The sequence below is a fragment of the Pelodiscus sinensis genome, chromosome 8 (assembly GCF_049634645.1).
Source record: "Pelodiscus sinensis isolate JC-2024 chromosome 8, ASM4963464v1, whole genome shotgun sequence".
In the NCBI taxonomy this organism is placed as follows: Eukaryota; Metazoa; Chordata; order Testudines; family Trionychidae; genus Pelodiscus; species Pelodiscus sinensis.
Window position 1 is genome coordinate 12656903 of NC_134718.1, and position 21231 is coordinate 12678133.

General features: G+C 44.9%; 2 protein-coding genes across 3 annotated transcripts in view; one reads left to right on the forward strand and one right to left on the reverse strand.

The window, feature by feature from the left end:
* Positions 1–113: 113 nt before the first annotated feature.
* PLAC9 (placenta associated 9) lies at positions 114–20946 on the reverse strand. 2 transcript variants are annotated; one of them, XM_075934766.1, is made up of 4 exons: positions 20552–20946; positions 3032–3132; positions 1191–1343; positions 114–290 (listed from the first exon to the last, which is right to left on the reverse strand). In XM_075934766.1, exons 1-4 carry the CDS (start codon positions 20607–20609, stop codon positions 261–263), a joined length of 342 nt encoding a protein of 113 aa, XP_075790881.1. In that variant the 5' UTR covers positions 20610–20946; the 3' UTR covers positions 114–260. The 2 variants fall into 2 exon arrangements, with proteins under 2 accessions (XP_075790881.1, XP_006114471.2); XM_006114409.4 differs by having other exon boundaries at positions 1223–1343; positions 20552–20935.
* LOC102460488 (L-threonine ammonia-lyase-like) overlaps positions 1340–21231 on the forward strand; it is a 90122-nt gene continuing 70230 nt past the window's right edge. Inside the window, exon 1 of the mRNA XM_075934761.1 lies at positions 1340–2123. The gene's annotated coding sequence lies outside the window, so the exon portion shown is untranslated. The remainder of the gene's footprint in view (positions 2124–21231) is intronic.

The following is a 21231-nucleotide window of genomic DNA, read 5'->3' on the forward strand; positions in this document are numbered from 1 at the left end:
GGATCAGGGTGAGATTTTTCAAGAATCTTTGACACTCACTCTCCAAATGCGTGTTTTGTTAAGCATGAGTCTGGGGCTGCTTGTGAGAAAAGATAAAACTTTAAAACAATATGTGAAAAGCAATTATTTTTATTCAAAAGCACAAAGGAATTGACTTCTTACTCCCTCTTTGATCTCTAGAAATCCTACCAGGCTTATTAAAGCAACCAAGGGCAACTATGTAACACAACCATACTGTAGAACATCATTAAATTCTGTTCTCATCCACTGTTCTGCTGCTCAGCTGGCATCTGTGGAGAAAAGATTTGGTATTATTTTTTGGTAATATGAAGATCAAACAGACACTTCCCATGTGTGAGCTTTTTGACACTTAGCAGAACCTGTCTCTTGTTTGTTCTTTGAAGTATGAAAGAAACTCTACTGATTCATTGGGTCACAGAGGGAGGTCCCCGCAATCCTTGGGCCATTCAACAATTTCTTCCCACAATAGTATATATTGAGCCTTTCCTAAATCTACAGTCCTTCTAACTTTTTCAGAATTGTCGCTAATGTAGGGAAGAGAATTAATGACTGACCAATAAGCGTTGTTAATGGAAAGGCAACATGATTTAACGAATTGCCACTGGCCAGAGAGGCAGGAGCCCTTGGTTCTAAACCCAGCTCTGGGTGCTGACCTGAGGACAGGTTTCTCAGGGTGCTGCACCTGCAACATGAGCTCCACACAAACCAAGATCCATCATAAACTTTGGGTTCTGTGTGCTCGTGCATTGCACACCTCTGCAACCTGCCTTTTCAAAACACCCAGCTATGTGTATGTTTTAAAAAATCCACCCAAGCAAAACCCGATATTCCCTGCACGTGCCCTACCCCCAGCTTTGGGGGGAAAACACAAACCACACGGGGTTTGAGTCACGTTACCTAATGCGTGATTGGAGCGTGCTTGGCTGCCTAGGTGATGAGTGCAGTAGAAGATTTTGTATAGAACAGATAGACATTGCGGAAGTCACTTCACCTCTCTGGGCCTATGTGTTTGCAGATGCTCTTCATGCATTTTTGTGTCCAACCTCTGCAGTTCAAAAGTATAATCATTCTAGTAATTTTAAAAGGACCATGTTTGGCCACACGTGGGGACGAGGAGGGGAGGGAGAGAAATCAGATACTGGTGTAGAGTAACAAACGCTATAGCTGACCTTACTACATAATATCCCTAGCAGGTACAGACCATCAAAAATGTCCATGAAGGGGGTTCCAGGAGCAATGGGAGCATTCCATGCCATCTCAGTGATTTCCTTCAGTAATGACTTCACTTCTGACTCTAGATAGTCAACTGTTTTTTCTACCTGCTAATAAAAACAGAGGCAGGAAACTCAGCATCGGGTGGAGGAGAAAGAGGCCCACACCTGCAAATGGGGGTTCAGGACATTAGCTAGACCTAAGTTCAAGCCCTGTACTTATCTATTGTGTCATACTGACCTCTGGTGGCCATAAGAGATTAAATCTTTATGCTTGGTTGATTGATTGATTTACTTTAAACATAGCCGTTCACTAAAGAGGGCTGTTTGTAATGTTGGTTTTTGGAGGGAGGGTTCACAAGGATGTGTGTGTTTGTTAGAGCACCCAGGAAAACAAAACCAATGGGCAAGCTAGATCCAGAGGGGCTGGGTGGAGGGACTGCAGAAAGGTGAGGCATGTTAGGTACCAGCCCTGCTTGCTCATTGAAAACACTTGGTGCTGAGCATATATCTTGTATTGCAAGAGCTTTCTACATCACGGCAAGACAGTAATGGGCACATTTTATACACAGTTTGTAAAGGGTGACTAAGTGAAGCCTCAGTAAATAGTTAATCAAGGGTTGAATGCAGCAAGTCAATATGATCCTTCAGCAATGGGTAATAACAGGGTGACCTGCCCCTTACAGGCCTGGGGCCAGACCCTGCCATGCCACACCTGTGCTGGCTGTAGGGTTTTGTTGGTTTTTTTAAAGAGGGAGGATGCCAGTAGAGCTGGACCTATCAGAATGAGCTAGAGGGGTGTGGCTAGTTCCTGTAGTAAGCCTTGGAACTAAGCCAGGCTCCAAGCCTGGGGCTACTGTTCCTGAAGAGGACTAGAGAGAAGAGGAAGGGGTGAGTGACCTCTCCCCTTCAGGGAGTGATGCGGTGTAGCCCTGCAGGCAGGAAGGCGCTCTGTGAGGGAAAATCCTGTCAGTGCTCTGGGGAGGAGGGTTAGAGGCCTGGTTTTCTCTAGCATGCAGCCCAGAGGAGTTGGAAGCCCACTGTGGTTCTGGTTGTGCTTGGGGAGAATCAGTGCTCTGGGGAAGAGAGAGCTGACCTGGGCACAGAGCTGAGGAGGGGCAGGAGGATTCTGTCTGTGTTAACCTAACGTAGGAACATTGGCAAAGCCTGTGTGTGTTGTGGGCTCTCAAGTGGGTTGAATTCTGAGGGCCCAGGAGAGATGCAAACCCCCTGATGTGGGGGTGTTGCAGGGCCACCTCATGCCAAAAGGGGGTTCCCTGGAGGTGGTGCCTTTGTTACCATAACTAATCTGCAACTTTCTTCTGAGGTGTGCACATGAGACACACCACTCCAGTGTGGAATGTGCTTCCAGGGCGTAATGAAGAATTAAGGACTATAAATGTACTCTTGATGTAACGTAGGATGAATAAACCATTTAAACAGCTGCAAGGAAAGAGGCCTCCCTTTCCTTCCTTTTCTGATCCAGTCTGATCTTCAGACTCTCACCGGTGTTTATGGAAGCTCTGGTCCAGCTACTTAGAGCTATACTAGGGATGGAATCCTGGCTCCTCTGAAATCAATGGCAAAATTACTGTAGATTGTAGTGGGGCCAAGTTTTCATCTCTTGCCATCAGCATTTAGTTCTGCAGCAAATTGTGCAGGTTTCCTTGCCCCACCTGGAAGGTCTAGCTAAACTGAGCCAGGGATGAAAAACACCTGAGAATGTGGCCTTTTGCCCACCCTTTTGGTCAGCCTGGGGAGACCAAGCTGTGGTTTGGACAAGCTGCTCCCTTTCTTACCTCTTCAATCACATCTAAGCGCTTATGGATTATGTTGTGTTCATTGCACCAGACGCTCCTCTCTGAACTTCCAGGCGGCACGCTGACCGGGTCGGCAGCAGCTGTGGAAACAATCAGTGACGTGACGGGGGCTTTGCCGTTGCTCACAGGAGCTCGCCTTTCCTCGGGCAGTCCCGCTGGGAGCTGTAGTGACCCACGGGCCCTTTGGACATGCCAGAGAATGCAGTGAAACAAACATGGGACTAAGCACCTAAGTCATGTCCAAGAGCGGGGGGGGGTTTAAACTACGGGAGGCGACCTAGTACCGGGCATGGAATGTCAGGCCCCGGGTCTCCTTTTGGCTCGGGGGGGGGGGTGTCAGGTGAGCAGTGGAGGGGCTAAGGCAGCTTCTTGCCTGACCTGCACCACAGACTGTGCTGTGCTCCAGAAGCAGCCAGCGATGGGCCTGGCTCCTAGCTGGGGAAGAGGAGACAGAGCACATGGGCTCGGCGCACTGCCCCTGCCCTGAGCACTAACTCTGCACTCTCACTGGCTAGAACCTGCTGCTGGCTGCTTCTGGGCGCAGCATGGTCTGGGAGCCAGGAGAGGCAGGAAGCTGCCTTAACACCCCTGCTGCACCACTGACCAGGAGCTGCCTCAGCCCTGGAGCCCCCTTCTGTACCCCAAAGCTCTCATCCTTAGCCCCCACCCTGGGGCCCAGACTAGTCAAATCATGTTGGGTCGCAGGCATCAACGATTTTCTTCAACTGAATCATGAGAAAAAAAAATTGCAAACCACTGCCCTAGGGTTATAAGCAGCTGCTGGGCTTTCCCTAGCATGCTTGTATCTACACTAACGAATGCTCTGATTGCCAAGGAGGCATAGCTAGACATAGTCTGGTACAGAGTCACCTATTTCTGTAAAGGCAGGTGGCACAGTCTGGTCTGGAAAGGTCTGCATGTTTGCATCTACTGCTCAAAGGGATGCACCTCTCTGTTTGCTGATGCCAATGCTACCTTGCCGTTGAGCAAGTGTCTGTCAGGCTAATTTCACAGCAGGGAGGAGAAATAATGAAGACCTGTACAAATGATGTTCTGTTGACAAATGGCGTGTCTGTGGGGCTGTTTACAATGTGATTAATCTTCATTTATTTGCTTACTAGTGGTGGTGATTGTTTGCACTGCTCTTCCTCCTAATTTACTTGGGGGATTTATTGATGGCACTAATGAGCTCCTTTCACTTCCTATTAGTGCACTTTTTATTTGTGCTGTTGGTAGCCTCTGAGAGGCTGGGTGTGGGCTAGGAGTCTGTCAGCACTCATTCAGTCATGTAGCCATCTCCTCATGCATTCCCTTCCATAATTCTTTCATGTTTATGCATTGCTGCTTTAACAGGGTTTGTAGGTATTGGTGCAAAGTACTAACGAACGGTGCCTCCCAGTACACAAGGGCTGTGTCTAGACTGGCAAGTTTTTTCTGCAAAATCAGCTGCTTTTGCGGAAAAATTTGCCAGCTGTCTACACTGGCCACTTGAATTTCCACAAGAACACTGATTTCCTACTGTAAGAAATCAGTGCTTCTTGCGGAAATACTATGCTGCTCCCGTTCGGGCAAAAGCCCTCTTGCACAAATCATTTGCGCAAGAGGGCCAGTGTAGACAGCACAGTACTGTTTTGCGCAATAAAGCCCCGATGGCTAAAATGGCGATCGGGGCTTTTTTGCGCAAAAGCGCGTCTAGATTGGCACGGATGCTTTTCCGTAAAAAGTGATTTTGCGGAAAAGCGTCCATGCCAATCTAGATGCTCTCTTCCGCAAATGCTTTTAACGGAAAACTTTTCCATTAAAAGCATTTGCGGAAAATCATGCCAGTCTAGATGTAGCCAAGCATTTCAGCTAGGAATGCTGAGTGCAGGTGGAAGGACCCTTCTGTGTAGAAGGGTGCGAGCTGGAAGGTGGGGGTTCAATTTCTAATTCTGCCACTGATCTGCTGTGAGATCTTCAGCAAATGAATTCGCCCCACACGTCTGGTCTGTTTAGATTGTAAGGTCATTGGCACCTGGGATTGTCCAGGACCTAGGGCAGTGTGGATCTCCTTTCCGATGTTGGGGTTAGCATGTGGGCGTTGGTAGTCTGTGGGAGGTCAGACTAGAAGATCTGGTGGTTCTGTCTGGCTTTAAACTCCATGATTATAAACCAATAATAATGAACAAATTTTAAGACACTTCTATACAGAAGGTGGTTGATAAACACAAAAGAAAGAGAGAGCAGAGAGGAATCTTGTAACAGTGACACATTCTATTATATACAAGGGCCTGGTCTAACACACATGGAAGTCATTGGGCGTTTTTCTGTCAATACGTATGGGAGTTGGCTCAGCCCTTACATCTGGTGGCTACTCCTGGCACCAGCCCTCAGGCCTGAGGGAACCAGAGAGAGTAGCCAGAAGGCAGAAGAAAAATATCATTGCTCAAATGATACTGGGGAGGGCAGGGAGAAGCTAGCTCCCAGAAATAAGACCACCATCAGACCCTTGGCCTGTGGGCAAATGCAAGTCTTGAAGGCCTGCTGACTGAGGAGGTCCTTCTTTTGGGCTCTTTGTTCCCCTCATGGGGGGACGGAGTCATGGGGTATATCTGAGGCAGTCAATTATTTTGTCCAGGTCCAGATTTCTTGGCCGATATTTAGTCTCCTGAGAAAATAAGTAAATAAAAAGCTATTGGGGTCCATTCAAAAGCATTTGGTGGTCCAGATTTGGTCTCTGGTCTGCCTATTGACTATCCCTAGATTATATGGTACGTTTCCTATAAACCTGAAAATATGTAAACCTGCACTGGATTCACTTAAATGCCGGCTCTGAAGGGGCAGAGAGGGCCCTTCTTCTGTGTTAAATTAATAAAGTTGCAGCCTGCCACTTAAATCCACCCATGCATCTGTTTTCATTTCCCTGTGCATCCTGATCAATGCACATCATTGTTTTAAGTTCTCCCCTACTACACCTGCAGCCTCCATTCCCTGCAACATCTAAAATCTCTGAGTATCCCTTGCCTCTCCCCCACACTATCATGTACTTCTCTTGGGAATAGGCTTTCCTGGAAACCATGTGTGTACAATCATCAGAAGAAAAGTTTGGCAATGTTCCCTATCGGAAAGTTATTCAGAGCAAGAGATTGTATTAACTATATGCCAGCTAAGCTGATAGGGCCACCCCATATAGCGTGCAATGCGTAAGGAGAAGATGGGCAAAGAGGAAAAACTCATCTGAGGTCACTGGAATTAGAACCATTTGGCTCCTGATGCTTAATCTAATGCCCTATCCATTGTCCCGCTTTGCCTCTTGTCTTCCTCAGATGTAATTTTTGCTTACTGCCTTTTCCATTTGTCCCTCTTTTGCTCTATTACAAGTTGCAGGGAAGGGAAACGGGTACAACATATATATTAGCAGTTGGATATCCCACTGAATTTAAGTACAGTTATAAAGTGGCTAAGAGCTGCAATAGAACAGGTTACCCTAAAAGTGGTCACTTGAACAGAATCCTAAAAACATCTGGCTGGAAGGGACCTTCTGCAATCATCCAATCTAGCCCCCAGTGCTGGGGTAGGACCAAATAAATCTAGGCCATCCCTGACAGGTATCTGTTTGATCTGTTTTTTAAAAATTCTCCAGTGATGGGGATTTCCATAACCTCTCTAGAAAGCCTGTTGCAGTACTTAACTACCTCCACAATGAGGATGTTTTTTTTTTTTTTCTAATATCAAACTTAAATTTCCCTTGCTGCAGCTTAAGCCTTTACTACTTTTTCTGTCTTTGCTGGAGCACAGTTGATCGCTGTTCTCTTTGCACATATGCCCTTGACATGTTTGAAGACTGCTATCAACTCCTAGTTGTCTTGTCTCAAGCCTAAACATTCCCGTTTTTTAACTCTTTCCTTGTAGGTCAGGTTTTTGTAAATCTTTTGTCATTTTTGTTCTTCTCTAGACTATCCTCAATTTGTCCCCAACTGAGAAGTTACCAGTGTGGAGTACAGTGGAACAATTACTTCCCATGTCTTACGTATGGGCTGCGTCTAGTCTGGCAAGATTTTGTGCAAATACTTTTAACGGAAAAGTTTTTCCGTTAAAGTATTTGCGCAAGAGAGCGTCTACACTGGCATGGATGCTTTTGCACAAAAGACATCTTTTGCGCAAAAGCATCCGTGCCAGTGTAGACGCTCTCTTGCGCAAGAAAGCTCCGATGGCCATTTTAGCCATCGGGCTTTCTTGCGCAAGAAATTAACTTGGCTGTCTACACTGGCCCTCTTGCTCAAGAATACTTGCGCAAGAGGGCTTATCCCTGAGTGGGAGCGTTGGAGTATTTGCGCAAGAACCACTGATTTTGTACAGTACAAAGTCAGTGTTCTTGCGCAAATACTTGCGGCCAGTGTAGACAAAAGAACAAAAATCTTGCCAGTCTAGACGCAGCCATGATGCCCCTGTTAATACACTGCAGAATGATAATAGGTTTTTAATTCACAGCTGCATCACATTGACTCCTATTCAACTTTTGATCCTCTGTAACCCTCAGGTCCTCTTTAGCAGTACGACTGACTAATCAGTTATTCTTCATTTTGTAGCTGTGAAGTTGATTTTTTCCTTCCTAAGTGAAGTCCTTTGCACTTGAATTTCATCTTGTTGATATCAGACCAATTTTCCAATCTGCGAAGAACATTTTGAATTCTAATCCTGTCCTCTAAAGTGCTTGCAACTCCTCTCAGATTAGTGTCATATGAAAAAATGTATAAGCATGCATGCCATTTCATTACCCAAGTCCTGAATGAAAATATTGAATAGTATTGGATTGACCTATGTATGACCCCAGTAGATGCTGTCTCCTGAGTGGACAGTGAACTATTGATAACTACTCCTTGAGAACACACTTTCAACCAGTTGTGCACCCATTTTATAGTAACTTCATCTAGACCCATGTCATGTGGGCCTCCATCAAAAAGTCTCACAGGAATGTAGATATCACATCTACTGCTCTCACTTCTCAGCCCACCCCCACCCCTCCTTCCAGTAGGCTGGAGTATGACTTATAAAAGAAGACATTTTCTGAAACTGCATGATTTTTTTCTAATGTAGAATGTGATTTGATTTTTATTTTAAAATAAGCTAGTCAATGTTTTAATGAAGAATGAAAATGGCCATTTTTGGTAGGTTTTTTTTTATCTGTTTACAATGAATTCACCAATAGGTGGTGCTGTTGGGACAGACTCCTACAGAATATGCCAATTCAACACTTAGCAAGGACTGTTGGAATCTGGCCTGTAGGTAACTACTAACTAGTCTGCAAATGGATATAGAAAACTATAGTCACTAATATTTTGTTGCTACTATTGATGCTCTAGGAACATGTTTATGCCATCTTAGCTAGAAGTAAAAGGTGGGTTAGTGGCTCTAAGAATCTACTGCGCACAGATCAGTTATGAAACAGGCTCATTAGTCATGTGTACTTAGAGCTTGATGGTTATGTAAGGGTATGATAATGGAGTAAGCTTTGTTTTACTGAGAGGCTTATGCAGAGTTTATAATAAAGAACTTTGTGGGACTAAATTCTCTTTGTACTGCAATACAGAGATTTTTGTGTACATTTACACCACTGTCTACATTTTCAAAAATAACAAGTGATTTTCTGGGGGAGGGGAGATGCTGAACTTGACACCATAAAAGGGCCTGGTTTTCAGTGGGTGCAAAGTATTTCAAATTGGGCACTCAAAATCAATAGTCACTCTTGGAAATTTAGGGATGCGTGTGAGAGAGATTGACCTCTGATTGTCAGGCTATTCTCCAAGGGTGTGTCTACACAGAAAAGTTATTTCGGAATAACAGCTGTTATTCCAACATAACTATGCGAGCGTTTACACAGCAACTCCATTATTTTGAAATAATTTCAAAATAACGGACGGCTTATTCCAACTTCCGTAAACCTCATTCTATGAAGAATAACGCCTATTCCGAAATAGCTATTTGGAAATAAGGCGTGTGTAGACGCTCCATTTCTGTTATTTCGAAATAGCTCCTCACCAGGGCCATTCTAAATTATTCCTCCTGGGGCTCTAAATCGAGATAGCACGTCTACATTAGGGAAGCCTGCCTCAGATTAATTTTGAGGCTTCCTGCAGTGTAAATAGCTTATTCCGAAATAACTGTGCGGTGCAGACAAAATATTGACACAACAATTGTCTTCCACACAGTTGTATTTACTTAGAAAATTAGATCCATCAGATATTTTGCAATCGTGTTTCAATCTGGAAAGAAAATCAGCAGTTTGAATATACTCAAAGTCCCCAAACATATGGAATGCAGTCTGCTTCTCACAAGCTAAATGCTAAGCAGGCGCTTAAAACCCAAACGACTCCCTCTGAATGTCGACCTGTTAATGTTCAAATTGTTAAATAGTCAAACTATTTTAATGTAGGGGGTCTTAATTAAGAAAAAGGTCTTAATTAAGTTAAAAAAGCAGTCTTTTTGCAGCTACAGGGTAACTACATTCATGTATACCACAAGTTACTTCCAATTTCTGTGAGCATTGTATATGCAACTGGAAACTTTAAAGGCTGCTGCAGGCATTATGCTGTCCTTGTCTGCTTTCCCTTTCTCTTGGTCAAAATCTCTCTTTTGCTGTTTATGCCAATGAGCTGAGTAACTTTAAATTCCCTGTGTGGTAACCAACAGAGGGAGCAGAAAATTGGTCAATCTCAAAATCAACTGCTAATAAATATGGATATGTCTACACTACCCCGCTAGTTCGAACTAGCGGGGGTAATGTAGTCATCCGCAGTTGCAAATGAAGCCCGGGATTTGAATTTCCCGGGCTTCATTTGCATGAAGCCGGCCGGCGCCATTTTTAAATGCCGGCTAATTCGAACCCCGTGCCGCGCGGCTAGACGCGGCATGGACTAGCTAGTTCGGATTAGGCTTCTAATCCGAACTAGCTGTACGCCTCGTCTAGCCGCGTGGCACGGGGTTTGAACTAGCCGGCATTTAAAAATGGCGCCGGCCAGCTTCATGCAAATGAAGCCCGGGAAATTCAAATCCCGGGCTTCATTTGCAACTGCGGATGACTACATTACCCCCGCTAGTTCGAACTAGCGGGGTAGTGTAGACATACCCTATTTCTTTTATGGAAGTGTAGGTAAGAAACAGTAATTTGGGATGGATTCTAATCTAGTAGTCTTTTATACCCCTACAGGACAGACCCTTGCCTTTTAATAGTGGATGGCTACTGAGATCTATGTTGAGTTGCCTTTTTAGTGAAGAAACACCCTGTGTTACTCCTAGGGTCTGTGTTCCATATTGATTCATCATTGGTCCATGTCATCATATTGATTCAACTCACAAGTAAAAGACCTTTGTAGTCTAGCCCTGGGAACATCTGTCCTAATTCTAAAGCAAATGCCTTTTGCAGCACACGCAGAACTATGAGTGTTATAGGTCAAGACTACTGTTCCCTATAAGCTGAGCACTTGGGCAGCACTTGTTTCTGCTAGTAGAGCACATCTGCACATGTCTCAGTGCACATAAAATTTATTCCACACACAGATGGCAAAAAACTAGAGGGAACATTAGTCTAGCCTGATTATTTGCCCACAGAAGGCTAGTGGGAAGGGAAGTTTGCTCAACAGCTGTCCACACCCAGGAGTAGATCTTTAGGCGTAGGTGGTTAATTGCATACTTAAATCAACATCTAATCCATTAATAATCAAACAGAGAATATATGTCAAAGCTGAATTGTTTCTGTTTAAATTCTCATCTAGCAGCTGGCCTTACTGTTGGACTGTAGCCAAAGGTGGAGTGGAGCTGTTCAAGTAAGAAAAATCCCACTGGGGATGAAACGATTAAGATCAGCAATGTCATTGACTCCAGTAAAAATATATTACATGCAGAGCACACTCTGATCCATGGAGTGAGCATCTTCCAAACCTGTCTGCCTTTAAATACGTACCTGTTTGCATACATACTCTCTCTGTTTGCCATTCAATTTCTGGTCATGTTATCCATCCCCTGCCAGTAAGTGGAAAGCTTTAGATAACTGTATTTACTGCACAAAAACTCCAAACTTCATTATAACTTGATTTAGTATGAGGGATAAGCAAATGCAGCCTCCAGCTAGCTACATGGCCAAGACATTTCTGATAGTAACTAACTCTTCAATCTAAAAGAAGGCATAATATGATCCAACTGTTGGAAATGAAGCGTGTCATATTCAGACTAGAAATAAGGTGCAGATTTGTACCAGTCTGAACACTTAACCATTGAAACAATTTATCTAGGGAAGTGGTGGTTTCTCCATTACTTGCAGCCTTTAAATGAAAACTGCAGAGCTTTCTAACCACAGATGCTATCCCTGAACAGAAGTTATGGGCGTGATGCAGAAATTACTGGGTGAGGTTCTGTGGGCCTGAATGATCATTCTGTGGCTAGAATGCTCATAATGCTCTCGTCTGACATTCAAATCTAGGACTCTGCAACACTTGCTCTGCTTTGCTTCCTTACCCCTGTGGCTCTGAAATGTTACCAGGTTTGTGTTCCGCTCCAGAAGCTGTGGGTGGGGAGGGGAGAGCGAGGAAAGTATCAAATTGAAGAAGGAGCAGACTGTGCGCTAAATGAAAGACAAGTGAGCCTAAAACAGGAACCAGATGGCAAGCGTGAGAGCTTGAAAATATCCAAAAGGTGGAGGGGAAGTGGGACTAAAACAACAGGAGAGAGGAAGGGTGTAACTGGTGCAGATAATAGGGGTGTGTGGGGTGTGTGTGTGTGTGTGTGTGTGTGTGTGTGTGTGTGTGTAACAGAAGGATCCTTCTATTTTTGACACATAGCACAAGCGTCCCATAATGACTGTCTCCTTTAAGGTAGTGGGGAGATGAGAATGGGTTTAGGAAAAGTTCTTCAACTTACGCACCTAGAAATATGGGGTGTTGGTGGCTAGGAGCCCTGGGCCCTTTTTAATCACTGGGTCCCGAGACAGCTGTCCTGATTGCCCCTCCCCATGGAAGCCCGGAGTACATTCAACTGTGTTTCTGTTTTTCAGAGAGATAAGTGGTCTGCCAGCACACCAAGAAAAGATTAAACCTGTGTTTAATCCTTCTCTGCACTTGATACAGTAACTGGGCTGAAAGCTGCTGACTGAACAAAGATCTGGTGATAAGTAACGTCAGACTTGTTCATGGGTGATGGTCCAAATCAGTTAATTGGTCATTTCCTGAAACACAGTATTTAATTAGTAAGGAAATGTATGTGCTTGTATATGTTCTACAGATTGTCAGAGTTACAGGGTGTCTTGTTTTTTAACCAGTTCCAATCAAGATTGCTGTAAAGTAGCTTTAAAACAGAATAAGGTTCTGTTAACTACGATTAACTAGCTCTGTATTTTAGAAATGTGCATCTGTCTGTGAATCTGTGTGTGTGTTCAAGAACTCCTAAATGGGAAGAGTCAGGGCCACCAAATTTGGTGTGCAGCTTCCTCTTCTCCTAACTTAAAGCAAGGTCAGGGTTTGGTTGTGCCAGGAAAACAGGCAGTGCCTGAAATCCTATTGTTTTCCATAACGTAGAAAGGGAGGGGGCTGATCGGAGAGACAGCAATACGGCAGAGTGACCACTGGGGATAGCGAGCCTGGGGGAACAATTATACTGCAGTGACCACAGGGAGGTGGCTATACCAGTAATATGGTAGCTGGCTGGGGGAGGGACTCTGCATGTTACTACCCAGGCCACTGTCCCTGAGTAAGTTTCTTGTGCTGGTGCTGGCCAGGGTTTCCCCTCCCCCCTTCCCCCACCATATTGGCTTCCAGACACCATAGTGCAGGGCCTCCTTACAAACTATGGGGCCTTATGCAACTGAAGGCCCCTCCCAGCTTCTGCTGGGGCCTAGGGCTTCCCTCCCACCATGTGCGCCTCCCGTGCAACTCCTCTGGCCTCAGAGCCCGCTGATGGCCGACAGCAGCACGTATGGCAAGGGCTAGAGAGAAACCCTGCTCCAATCCTGGGCATGCAAGCCCACAGGGCTGAGTAGGGGCACCCAGACATGCAGTGCAGCCGCTGCCGGCCACGGAGAGCTGCCTCAGGGAGCCCCTGCTGCCATCCTGGCACTGCTACCCTCACTGCTGCGGGTGGCTCTAAGGACCCACCATCACCCAAACAGCGCCACTCCCACCATTGTAGGTGGCCCTAGTGAGCTCCCACACTCCCTGCCCTAAGCCCTTCCTCAGTCCTGCACCTGCCCTCCCCACATGAGCTCCCCTACCCATGCCCTTACTCCATCACCCTCCAACCTCTGCCCTGAACCCCCCCTTCCATACACAAGTCCCTGCCCTGAGACCCTTCTTAAGGACCTGAGCAACACCAGGTAACAGTGCTAGTAGAATAGTATAAATGTGTCTGCCATAGCCAGTGGTTTCACTCAGTCATTCAAGTCCTAGGCACATATAGATATAAAAGGAAACCAAGAGTGCAAGCTTTCTGAACTGCTCTCAGTCTGTAGGAGTATGTTAGTTAGGAGTGCTAATCATGTCCTGAGGCTAGCATTGTGAATTAGGAAAAAGGTAATGTAATGGGGATTGACTACCATAGATCCTTTAGGAAGGAAAACTTTGGTCACTGGGAACGTGAGTAATGGATCAAAATGTTTTGTGATCGAGTTTGTTTTTCCTGTGTTGGGTTAGCAACGTCGAAGCTGACAGCCAATTGACACAAGATTGTGACTGAATACAAGAATTATTTTTCTGTTTGTGCTTTGATCTGAAGACTTGAATGGTTAGATCAACCAATTTTCTCATTACTTAGCCAAATCATTGTCAAATGCCATTTTTACTCCTTATACCCTATATTATTAGTTGCTGCTGCTTAGGACATATAATAGAACTAAACTTGATTTATTGATTCTTTTTCTTTAAGAAACTGAATTTAAAAGCCCCCTAAGAAAGATGGAACACATATTTCATTAAGCAGTTGCTTAACTAATTGGTTTCATAGCCTCTCTTTCTCACCGTAGATAAGGAGACATCTCTCCATCTGGATCTAGTAGATAGGAAAGTGAAAGCTGATGGAGCTCCTCATGCCAGAAGGCACTGGGGGTAGCTTGTCAGCTACCTACTGAATGTCATTTGTATGGACTGTTTGTGTGAATAGGTAGCTTGTACTGGAAATATGACTGTACCATGGGAGCAAGTTATGTCTTTGCAGCTATTGTCTAGCTGCTCCTGAGAGCATCTTCTGGAAGACAGATGGTTTTCCTGTTGTTCAATGTGGTATAAATAAGGTATCATAGAGCTGAAAGAGACCTCGGAAGGTCATCAAGTCCAGCCCCTGCCCAAGGCAGGACCAATCCCAACTAAATCAACCCAGCCAGGGCTTTGTCAAGCCGAGACTTAAAAACTTCTAGGGATGGAGATTCCACCACCTCCCTAGGGAACCCATTCCAATGCTTCGCCACCCTCCCAGTGAAATAGTTTTTCCTAATATCCAACCTGGACCTTCCACACTGTAACTTGAGACCATTGCTCCTTGTTCTGCCATCCCTCACTACTGTGAACAGCCTCTCTCCATCCTCTTTGGAACCTCCCTTCAGGAAGTTGAAGGCTGCTATCAAATTCCCCCTCACTCTTCTCTTCTGCAGACTAAACAGACCCAACTCCCTCAGCCTCTCCTCATAGGTCATGTGCTCCAGCCCCCTAATCATTTTGGTCACCCTCCGCTGGACCCTCTCCAATGTGTCCTTTCTATAGTGGGGGGCCCTGAACTGGACACAATATTCTAGATGTGGCCTCACCAGAGCCGAATAAAGGGGAATAATCACTTCTCTGGATCTGCTGGCAATGCTCTTCCTAATGCACCCCATTATGCCGTTAGCCTTCTTGGCTACAAGGGCACACTGTTGACTCATATCCAGCTTCTCATCCACTGTAATCCCAGGTCCTTTTTCTACAGAACTGCTACTTAGTCATTCGGTCCCCAGCCTGTAACAAAGCTTGGGATTATTCCATCCCAGGTGCAGGACTCTACACTTGTCCTTGTTGAACCTCATCAGATTTCTTTTGGCCCAATCCTCTAATATGTCCAGGTCATTCTGGATCCTATCCCTGCCCTCCAGTGTATCTACCTCTCCCCCCAGCTTAGTGTCCTCTGCAAACTTGCTGGGGGTGCAATCCATCCCCTCATCCAGGTCATTAATAAAGATGTTGAACAAAACCGGTCCTAGAACAGATCCTTGGGGCACTCCGCTAGAAAGCGACCACCAACCTGACATCGAGCCGTTGCTTACTACCCGCTGGACCCGACAGTCTAGCCAGCTTTCTATCCATCTTACAATCCATTTATCCAATCCATACTTAACTTGCTGGAAAGAATATTGTGGGAGACCCTATCAAAAGCTTTGCTAAAGTCAAGATATATCACATCCACTGACTTTCCCACATCCACAGAGCCAGTTACCTCATCATAGAAGCTAATCAGATTGGTCAGGCACAACTTGCCCTTCGTGAATCCATGTTGACTATTCCTGATCACTGTCCCTCTTCCAAGTGCTTCAAAATGGATTCCTTGAGATTCCCCTCCATGATTTTTCCGGGGACTGAGGTACTGCTGACTGGTCTGTAGTTCCCTGGATTGTCCTTCTTCCCTTTTTTAAAAATGGGCACTACATTTGCCTTTTTCCAGTCATCCGGGATCTCTCCTGATCTCCATGAGTTTTCAAAGATAATAGCCAAAGGCTCCGCAAAGACATTTGCCAACTCCCTCAGTACCCTCGGATGCATTAAATCCTGGCCCATGGATTTGTGTATGTTTAGCTGTCCACCTCCTTCCCATGCTCATGTATTTGTCTGGGAGCTGACCTTATCCGTGAATACAGAGGCAAAGAAAGCATTGAGTACTTCAGCTTTTTCCACATCATCTGTCACTAGGTTACCTCCCTCATCCAGTAAGGACCCCACACCCTCTCTGATGACCCTCTTATTTCTGACATGCCTGTAGAAACCTTTCTTGTTATCCTTCACATCTCTTGCTAGCTGCAATTCCAGTTGTGCTTTTGCCTTCCTGATAATTCCCCTGCATTCTCGAGCAATATATTTATACTCCTCCCTAGTCATCTGTCCAAGTTTTCACTTCTTGTAAGCTTCTTTTTTGTGTTTAAGCTCACCAAGGATGTCTCTGGTAAGGTGTATTCAATGCACTGCTTGTATTGTAGGATGCTTGTCAAAAAAGTGCATCTGAGTTGCGGACAAGCCATGGAAAATTGGAGAAAAGTAACACTAGACCTTATCTGCAGAAATGAAGCTTATTATAACTTTTCTGCTCTATTCCACTGTTGGCTGCCTGGGGCTCCCACTGTCAGCTCCACGCATGGCAGGGCTCCTGCTGTCAAAAATGCAGTGGAAGCCTAATATTGCAGAATCTGCCATTTTTCAATATTGCTAGGTAAGTAGGACCTTAGATTCAGTGTAATACAAGTTTCCAGCATTTAAACCCAATGCTTCTTTCTCAAGGAGCAGATCAATTAGGCTACGTCTACACTGGTGGCTTCTTGCACAAGAACAGTTGTTCTTGCGCAAAAACTTGCCGGGTGTCTATACTGCACGTGCATTCTTGCGCAAGTAAATTTACAGTCTAGCGTAAAACAGGGCTTCTTCCAGAAGAGTTATTCCTCTCCCCACGAGGAATAAGCCCTCTTGCACAAGAGCTCTTGTGCAAGAGGGCAGTGTAGACAGGCAACATGAATTCCTTGTGCAAGAAACCCCTATGGCTAAAATGGCCATCAGAGCAAGAGAACGTCCACACTGCCATAGACGCTCTTGCGCAAAAGCACATGGCAGCGTAGACTCGCTGTTGTGGAAAATTTTTTGCGCAAGAACTCTTCTGCAAAACAGTTTTTGCACAAGAAGCTGACCGTGTAGACGTAGCCTTAGAGTTTATAAATATAGTTAAACAGTACGGGGTTATTAAAATCCGCCTGACCTCTGGCTTCCTTTGGAGTCAAGATAGTTTATCAACTCTACTTTATAGAATGTAATGTCTGGGACATGAGCTTTTTCATGGACTCATAGGCCTGCAAAGGACCACAAGAGGTCATCTAGTGCAGTCCCCTGCATTCATGGCAGGACTAAATATTATCTATAGGAAAAACAACCAATAGTCTAGCAGCACTTGTTTTTTGTTTACATTTTTTCCGGTTACAGACTAACTCGGCTACCCCTCTGAAAATTATTATCTAGAGGGATTTTTAAAATCTGGTAAAGAGCCCAATCCTACTTTGACCCCTTCTTTAGATCTCTGATTCTTCATACAACACACAATCTACCTGTGGAATTCTTTGCCAGGGAATATTGTGAAAGCCAAGACTGTAACAAGGTTCATATAAGACAAGTTCATGGAAGATCAGTCCACCAGTGGCTACTAGCCAGGATGGGCAGGGATCCCCTGGAGGGGCTCTAGCCTCTGTTTGTCAGAAGTTGGGGATGGGCAACAGAGGATGGATCACTGGATGGTTGCCTGTTCTGTTCATTTCTTATGAAGTAACCAGTCAGAAGACAGGATACGGAGCTCAACGAAATGTTGGTCTGACTCAATTTTTATGCTCTTTTTATCTTCTTCTCCTACCTGTATCCCGACTTTCCCTATTGTGCTGCCTTCCATTTCTCTCCCCCATCAGAGCTTCCAGATACCAATGCCTGGGTAGCCCCGTGCCCAATAGGAAGATACCACTTCAGAGAGATCTATGGGCATAGGAAGGAACTGGCTGAGTCATCGTTGCGAGGCAGATGCACAATTAGCGCTTCACACATTTCTGGCATTGAGTGTGGCAGTTTGGGGGCAGGCTCATTAAGGTCCCTGTAGTTCAGCTCTGACTCTGTGTGGACAAGTAGTCAAGGCACAAAAAGACTCAGTTCCACAAAAGACCGTGTGGGCTGGAAGAAGCTGAGCCATGGCAGCAGAAAGCTGGCTGTTTCCCCCTAACTGTGAAGTAATTTGCAGCACGGTTCTTTTAGGTACATACTTAAACTGAGTGGCTGGTTAACTAGTTAGGGGACTAGCTAACTGAGTGATTTCAACAGAGGAAGAGTCTGCCTGCATGGAGGTTACTACAAGCACGAGGAAAGAAGATATCGTTGCAGTGCTTTAGACTTGGCAGGCTGTATAGATTTTGGTGACCAAAGACTGCAACTGAGAGTGCACTCCTTAGTTTTTGGGAACTGCGAGTGAGTTCTCATTGAGTCTCTCACTTATTTAGATTGAATGTATGTATGACTACGGAGACAGTGCATGTGGATTATAAAGTAATCCTGTTCTGTTGTAAAAATTAAGTGACTATGTTGCGGTACTAAAGGAATTAATTCAGATTTTAAAAAATGTGCTTGTGGGGAGATTGTCCCTATGCAATCTTTGCTGAAAATCGTCAGTGACTGAATTCTAGGTCTCCGTGTGCTTTGCTGGGGGCGTTGGTGTTTTTTAGGTTCTAGGGGAAAGGCTGGGAAGCAAACACTACCAAAAGTTACACCTGCACATGTTGTAATCTCTGTGTGGGGGATTACAGTGCCTCTGGATTTACAGATGGAGATTAAATGTCCATGACTGGGAACGTGAGCTAACTCACCACTGATTTTATTATGGTGAGGGATAGAAGGCAAAAATCTGGCTACAGCGGAAACACTCTTAAAACTTTAACTATGGATTTGATTCTACACCTGAGTAATCTATTCAGTGGAGTGTTTAGACTCCAGGATGCAAAGCACGTCACTGGGCAATTGTAAGATGACATGCAGGAATACATGGGTCTGAAGCAGTTTTTTCCTTTCTCAAAGACTCAGGCACCCTGCCCACTGAGCACTCAATAGAGCATCCCAGCTCTGGGTGTGCGGCTGGAGTACTTGAACAAGCTGAATTAAGCAGTTGTTCTGTTGCCGTGCACCACATCACCTTGTACAGCCTGGCAGCAGACGAACTCCACTAAATAGCCCTGCCAACCAGAGCGAAGCACGGCCTTTAAAGGGGGCGCACCTTGTTACCGTAGGGGACTCCACGCTACCAGTCGTCTTCAAGCCACTTGGCAGTAGAGCTGGTTGAGAATTTTTCAGACGCACATGTGTGTGGTGGAAAACTCTCATTTGTAGAGGTGTATTAGTTTAGACACAACTTTCTCAGGTTGGGAGGAGAGAGAGGACCTACAATACCCACAGCCTGGCAATTAGGGCACTCACTTGGGATGTGGAAGCGCCAGGTTTAAACTCCTGCTCCAAATCAGTCCCGGGGTCTATTGGCTATTCTGGGCTATTGGCCTTGCTCAGGTCTGTTTGGATCTGAATTAAAACAGATTCCAAAATGAATCTTTTCTTTTCTTTTTCTTTTCTTTTCATGAAATGCAAATGTGGTTCTGCAGCCAGACCTCCTTGCAAGCCACAAAATGCAGTAAAGGCTAACAACCTCGGATTGAGCGAAGGAAAGTTACAGTGGCCCGATCTGGTCTGAAAGCTAGCATGACACTGAAAAATGTTTTCCTGCTAGAATCATCGTGCTCCTACCGCAACAGTGAAGGTTGGCCTAAGTCTGGGAGGGAGAAGGTACCGCTAGTTTTTCAGGAACTGTTTTGGTTGTAAAGAAAACCTGCTGCTTTGACATAAAATCCAAATGTTCAGGTTTGTCAAAAAGTAACAGGAGAGGTAAAATAATGATGGGGTCTAGCTATTAGCAACACATAAAACAAGCATTTAGCAATGCCAAGTTTCTGGTTATATGGGGACTGTAAAACCTTGAACCAGCAAATGGAAATTTTGATTGAAAATTGATTTCAGCACTCACCATATAAGCCACTGCAATTTCATTAGAGGATAGCCCAGAACTGGATGTTCTACTAATAAAAAGTAAACAGATATACCAGTGTTGTACGGTCTGCCTACATTTTTATTCTTGGCTCACCGTTACTGTAGTATCTGCCTGCTAAGAGTTATGGGCTTAGATAGCTCAGGAACAAATAAGTCCATAACTGCAACAGTACCAGAAACAGAACTTGTTAGTACTGTACTGATGGGAAACTTAAAGTAGGATTTTTTTTTTTTTTTTGAGAACTGCTCTCCCGGGACACTGATCTCTCAGTGCTCCGATGGAGTCAGTTCAAGATGGTTTTGTACGTATATTACTAATTGATTGCCACAACTGTAATTATAAACATGCAGGGGATTAGAAACAGCATGGGGAAGTAGATCTAAACTTCTTCAAAAATTCACTGAGGGTGTGTTGCATGAGTGATGAAACATCTTCTATTCTATAACATTTCTAATCAGAGCCCTAAGCTCACATGTATTTTAACAGCATCAAATACGAACCTCTCATGTATAAAACATACTTGCATCATGCTTTGCAAACAAACACTACCTGTGTCCACATCACATAAAATCCTCTTTGACTTGCTTTCAGCACCTTTACAGAGAGATGATCTACTTTCCCCCCATTGCAAACCCTTCACCCAAGAAGTTAATTCTCCTCCAGTCTGTGCCTTGCCAGCTTGGAATCACTTACCTGAAAAGTCTTGCTCCTGCAGCACTAAAATAAAAGCCAGAGCCCAAATGAAAAGCATGGTTTTAAACCTTCCGACCTCTGGGGATGGCTCTCCTAATCAGAGGAGAGGAGCAATTCAGAGTCTCTCCTTGGTTTGCATAGACGCCCCAGCCCAGACTTTTGTGCTGAGGTTTAGCCAGAGAGCTGGGAGGAAATACTCCAAGGCTGAGCCAAGATTCTTAAGCTGATCTCTTTCCTTCCTCTTTTTAAAAACACCCTTCAAACTCCACAAAGGGTCCAGTTACCCAGGCAAGCTGGCTGCAAGCCAAGCTTCCCCCACTTTTTACTCTTGTATTTATTTATACTGAGCTTGAATGGAATGTGCTGAGGCACTTCCAATCCTGATGATAGGTGAATGGGGCAAGAAAAGGAGGGATTTGTAAGTAAGTTTCTGCCTGGGAGCATGAGGCAGAAATGGGGGTGTGGATGTGTATTACTCCCTTAGGAGTCTATCTAGGGCAGGGATGTTGATGGTTAATGTCTCTAGGTTTTTTCATCCATAGATTTCAAAGGAGTTTAAAAAGGAGATTTGTATTATTACCCCATTTTATAGAAGGAGAAACTGAGGCATAGGGGTCAAATGACTTGCCCAAAGTCACCCTGTAGGCTGGTGGCAGAATCAGGAATAGACCCCAGACTTT

What these genes read in the sequence shown, in the direction of transcription:
- PLAC9 (XM_075934766.1), bottom strand. Translation starts at nt 20,609, where the DNA reads ATGCTTTTCATTTGGGCTCTGGCTTTTATTTTAGTGCTGCAGGAGCAA. An exon ending in GCAGGAGCAAGACTTTTCAG is followed by an intron (nt 3,133 to 20,551) that starts GTAAGTGATTCC and finishes TTGTTTCCACAG; the next exon opens with CTGCTGCCGACCCGGTCAGC. An exon ending in TAGGGATATTATGTAGTAAG is followed by an intron (nt 291 to 1,190) that starts GTCAGCTATAGC and finishes TTTTCTCCACAG; the next exon opens with ATGCCAGCTGAGCAGCAGAA.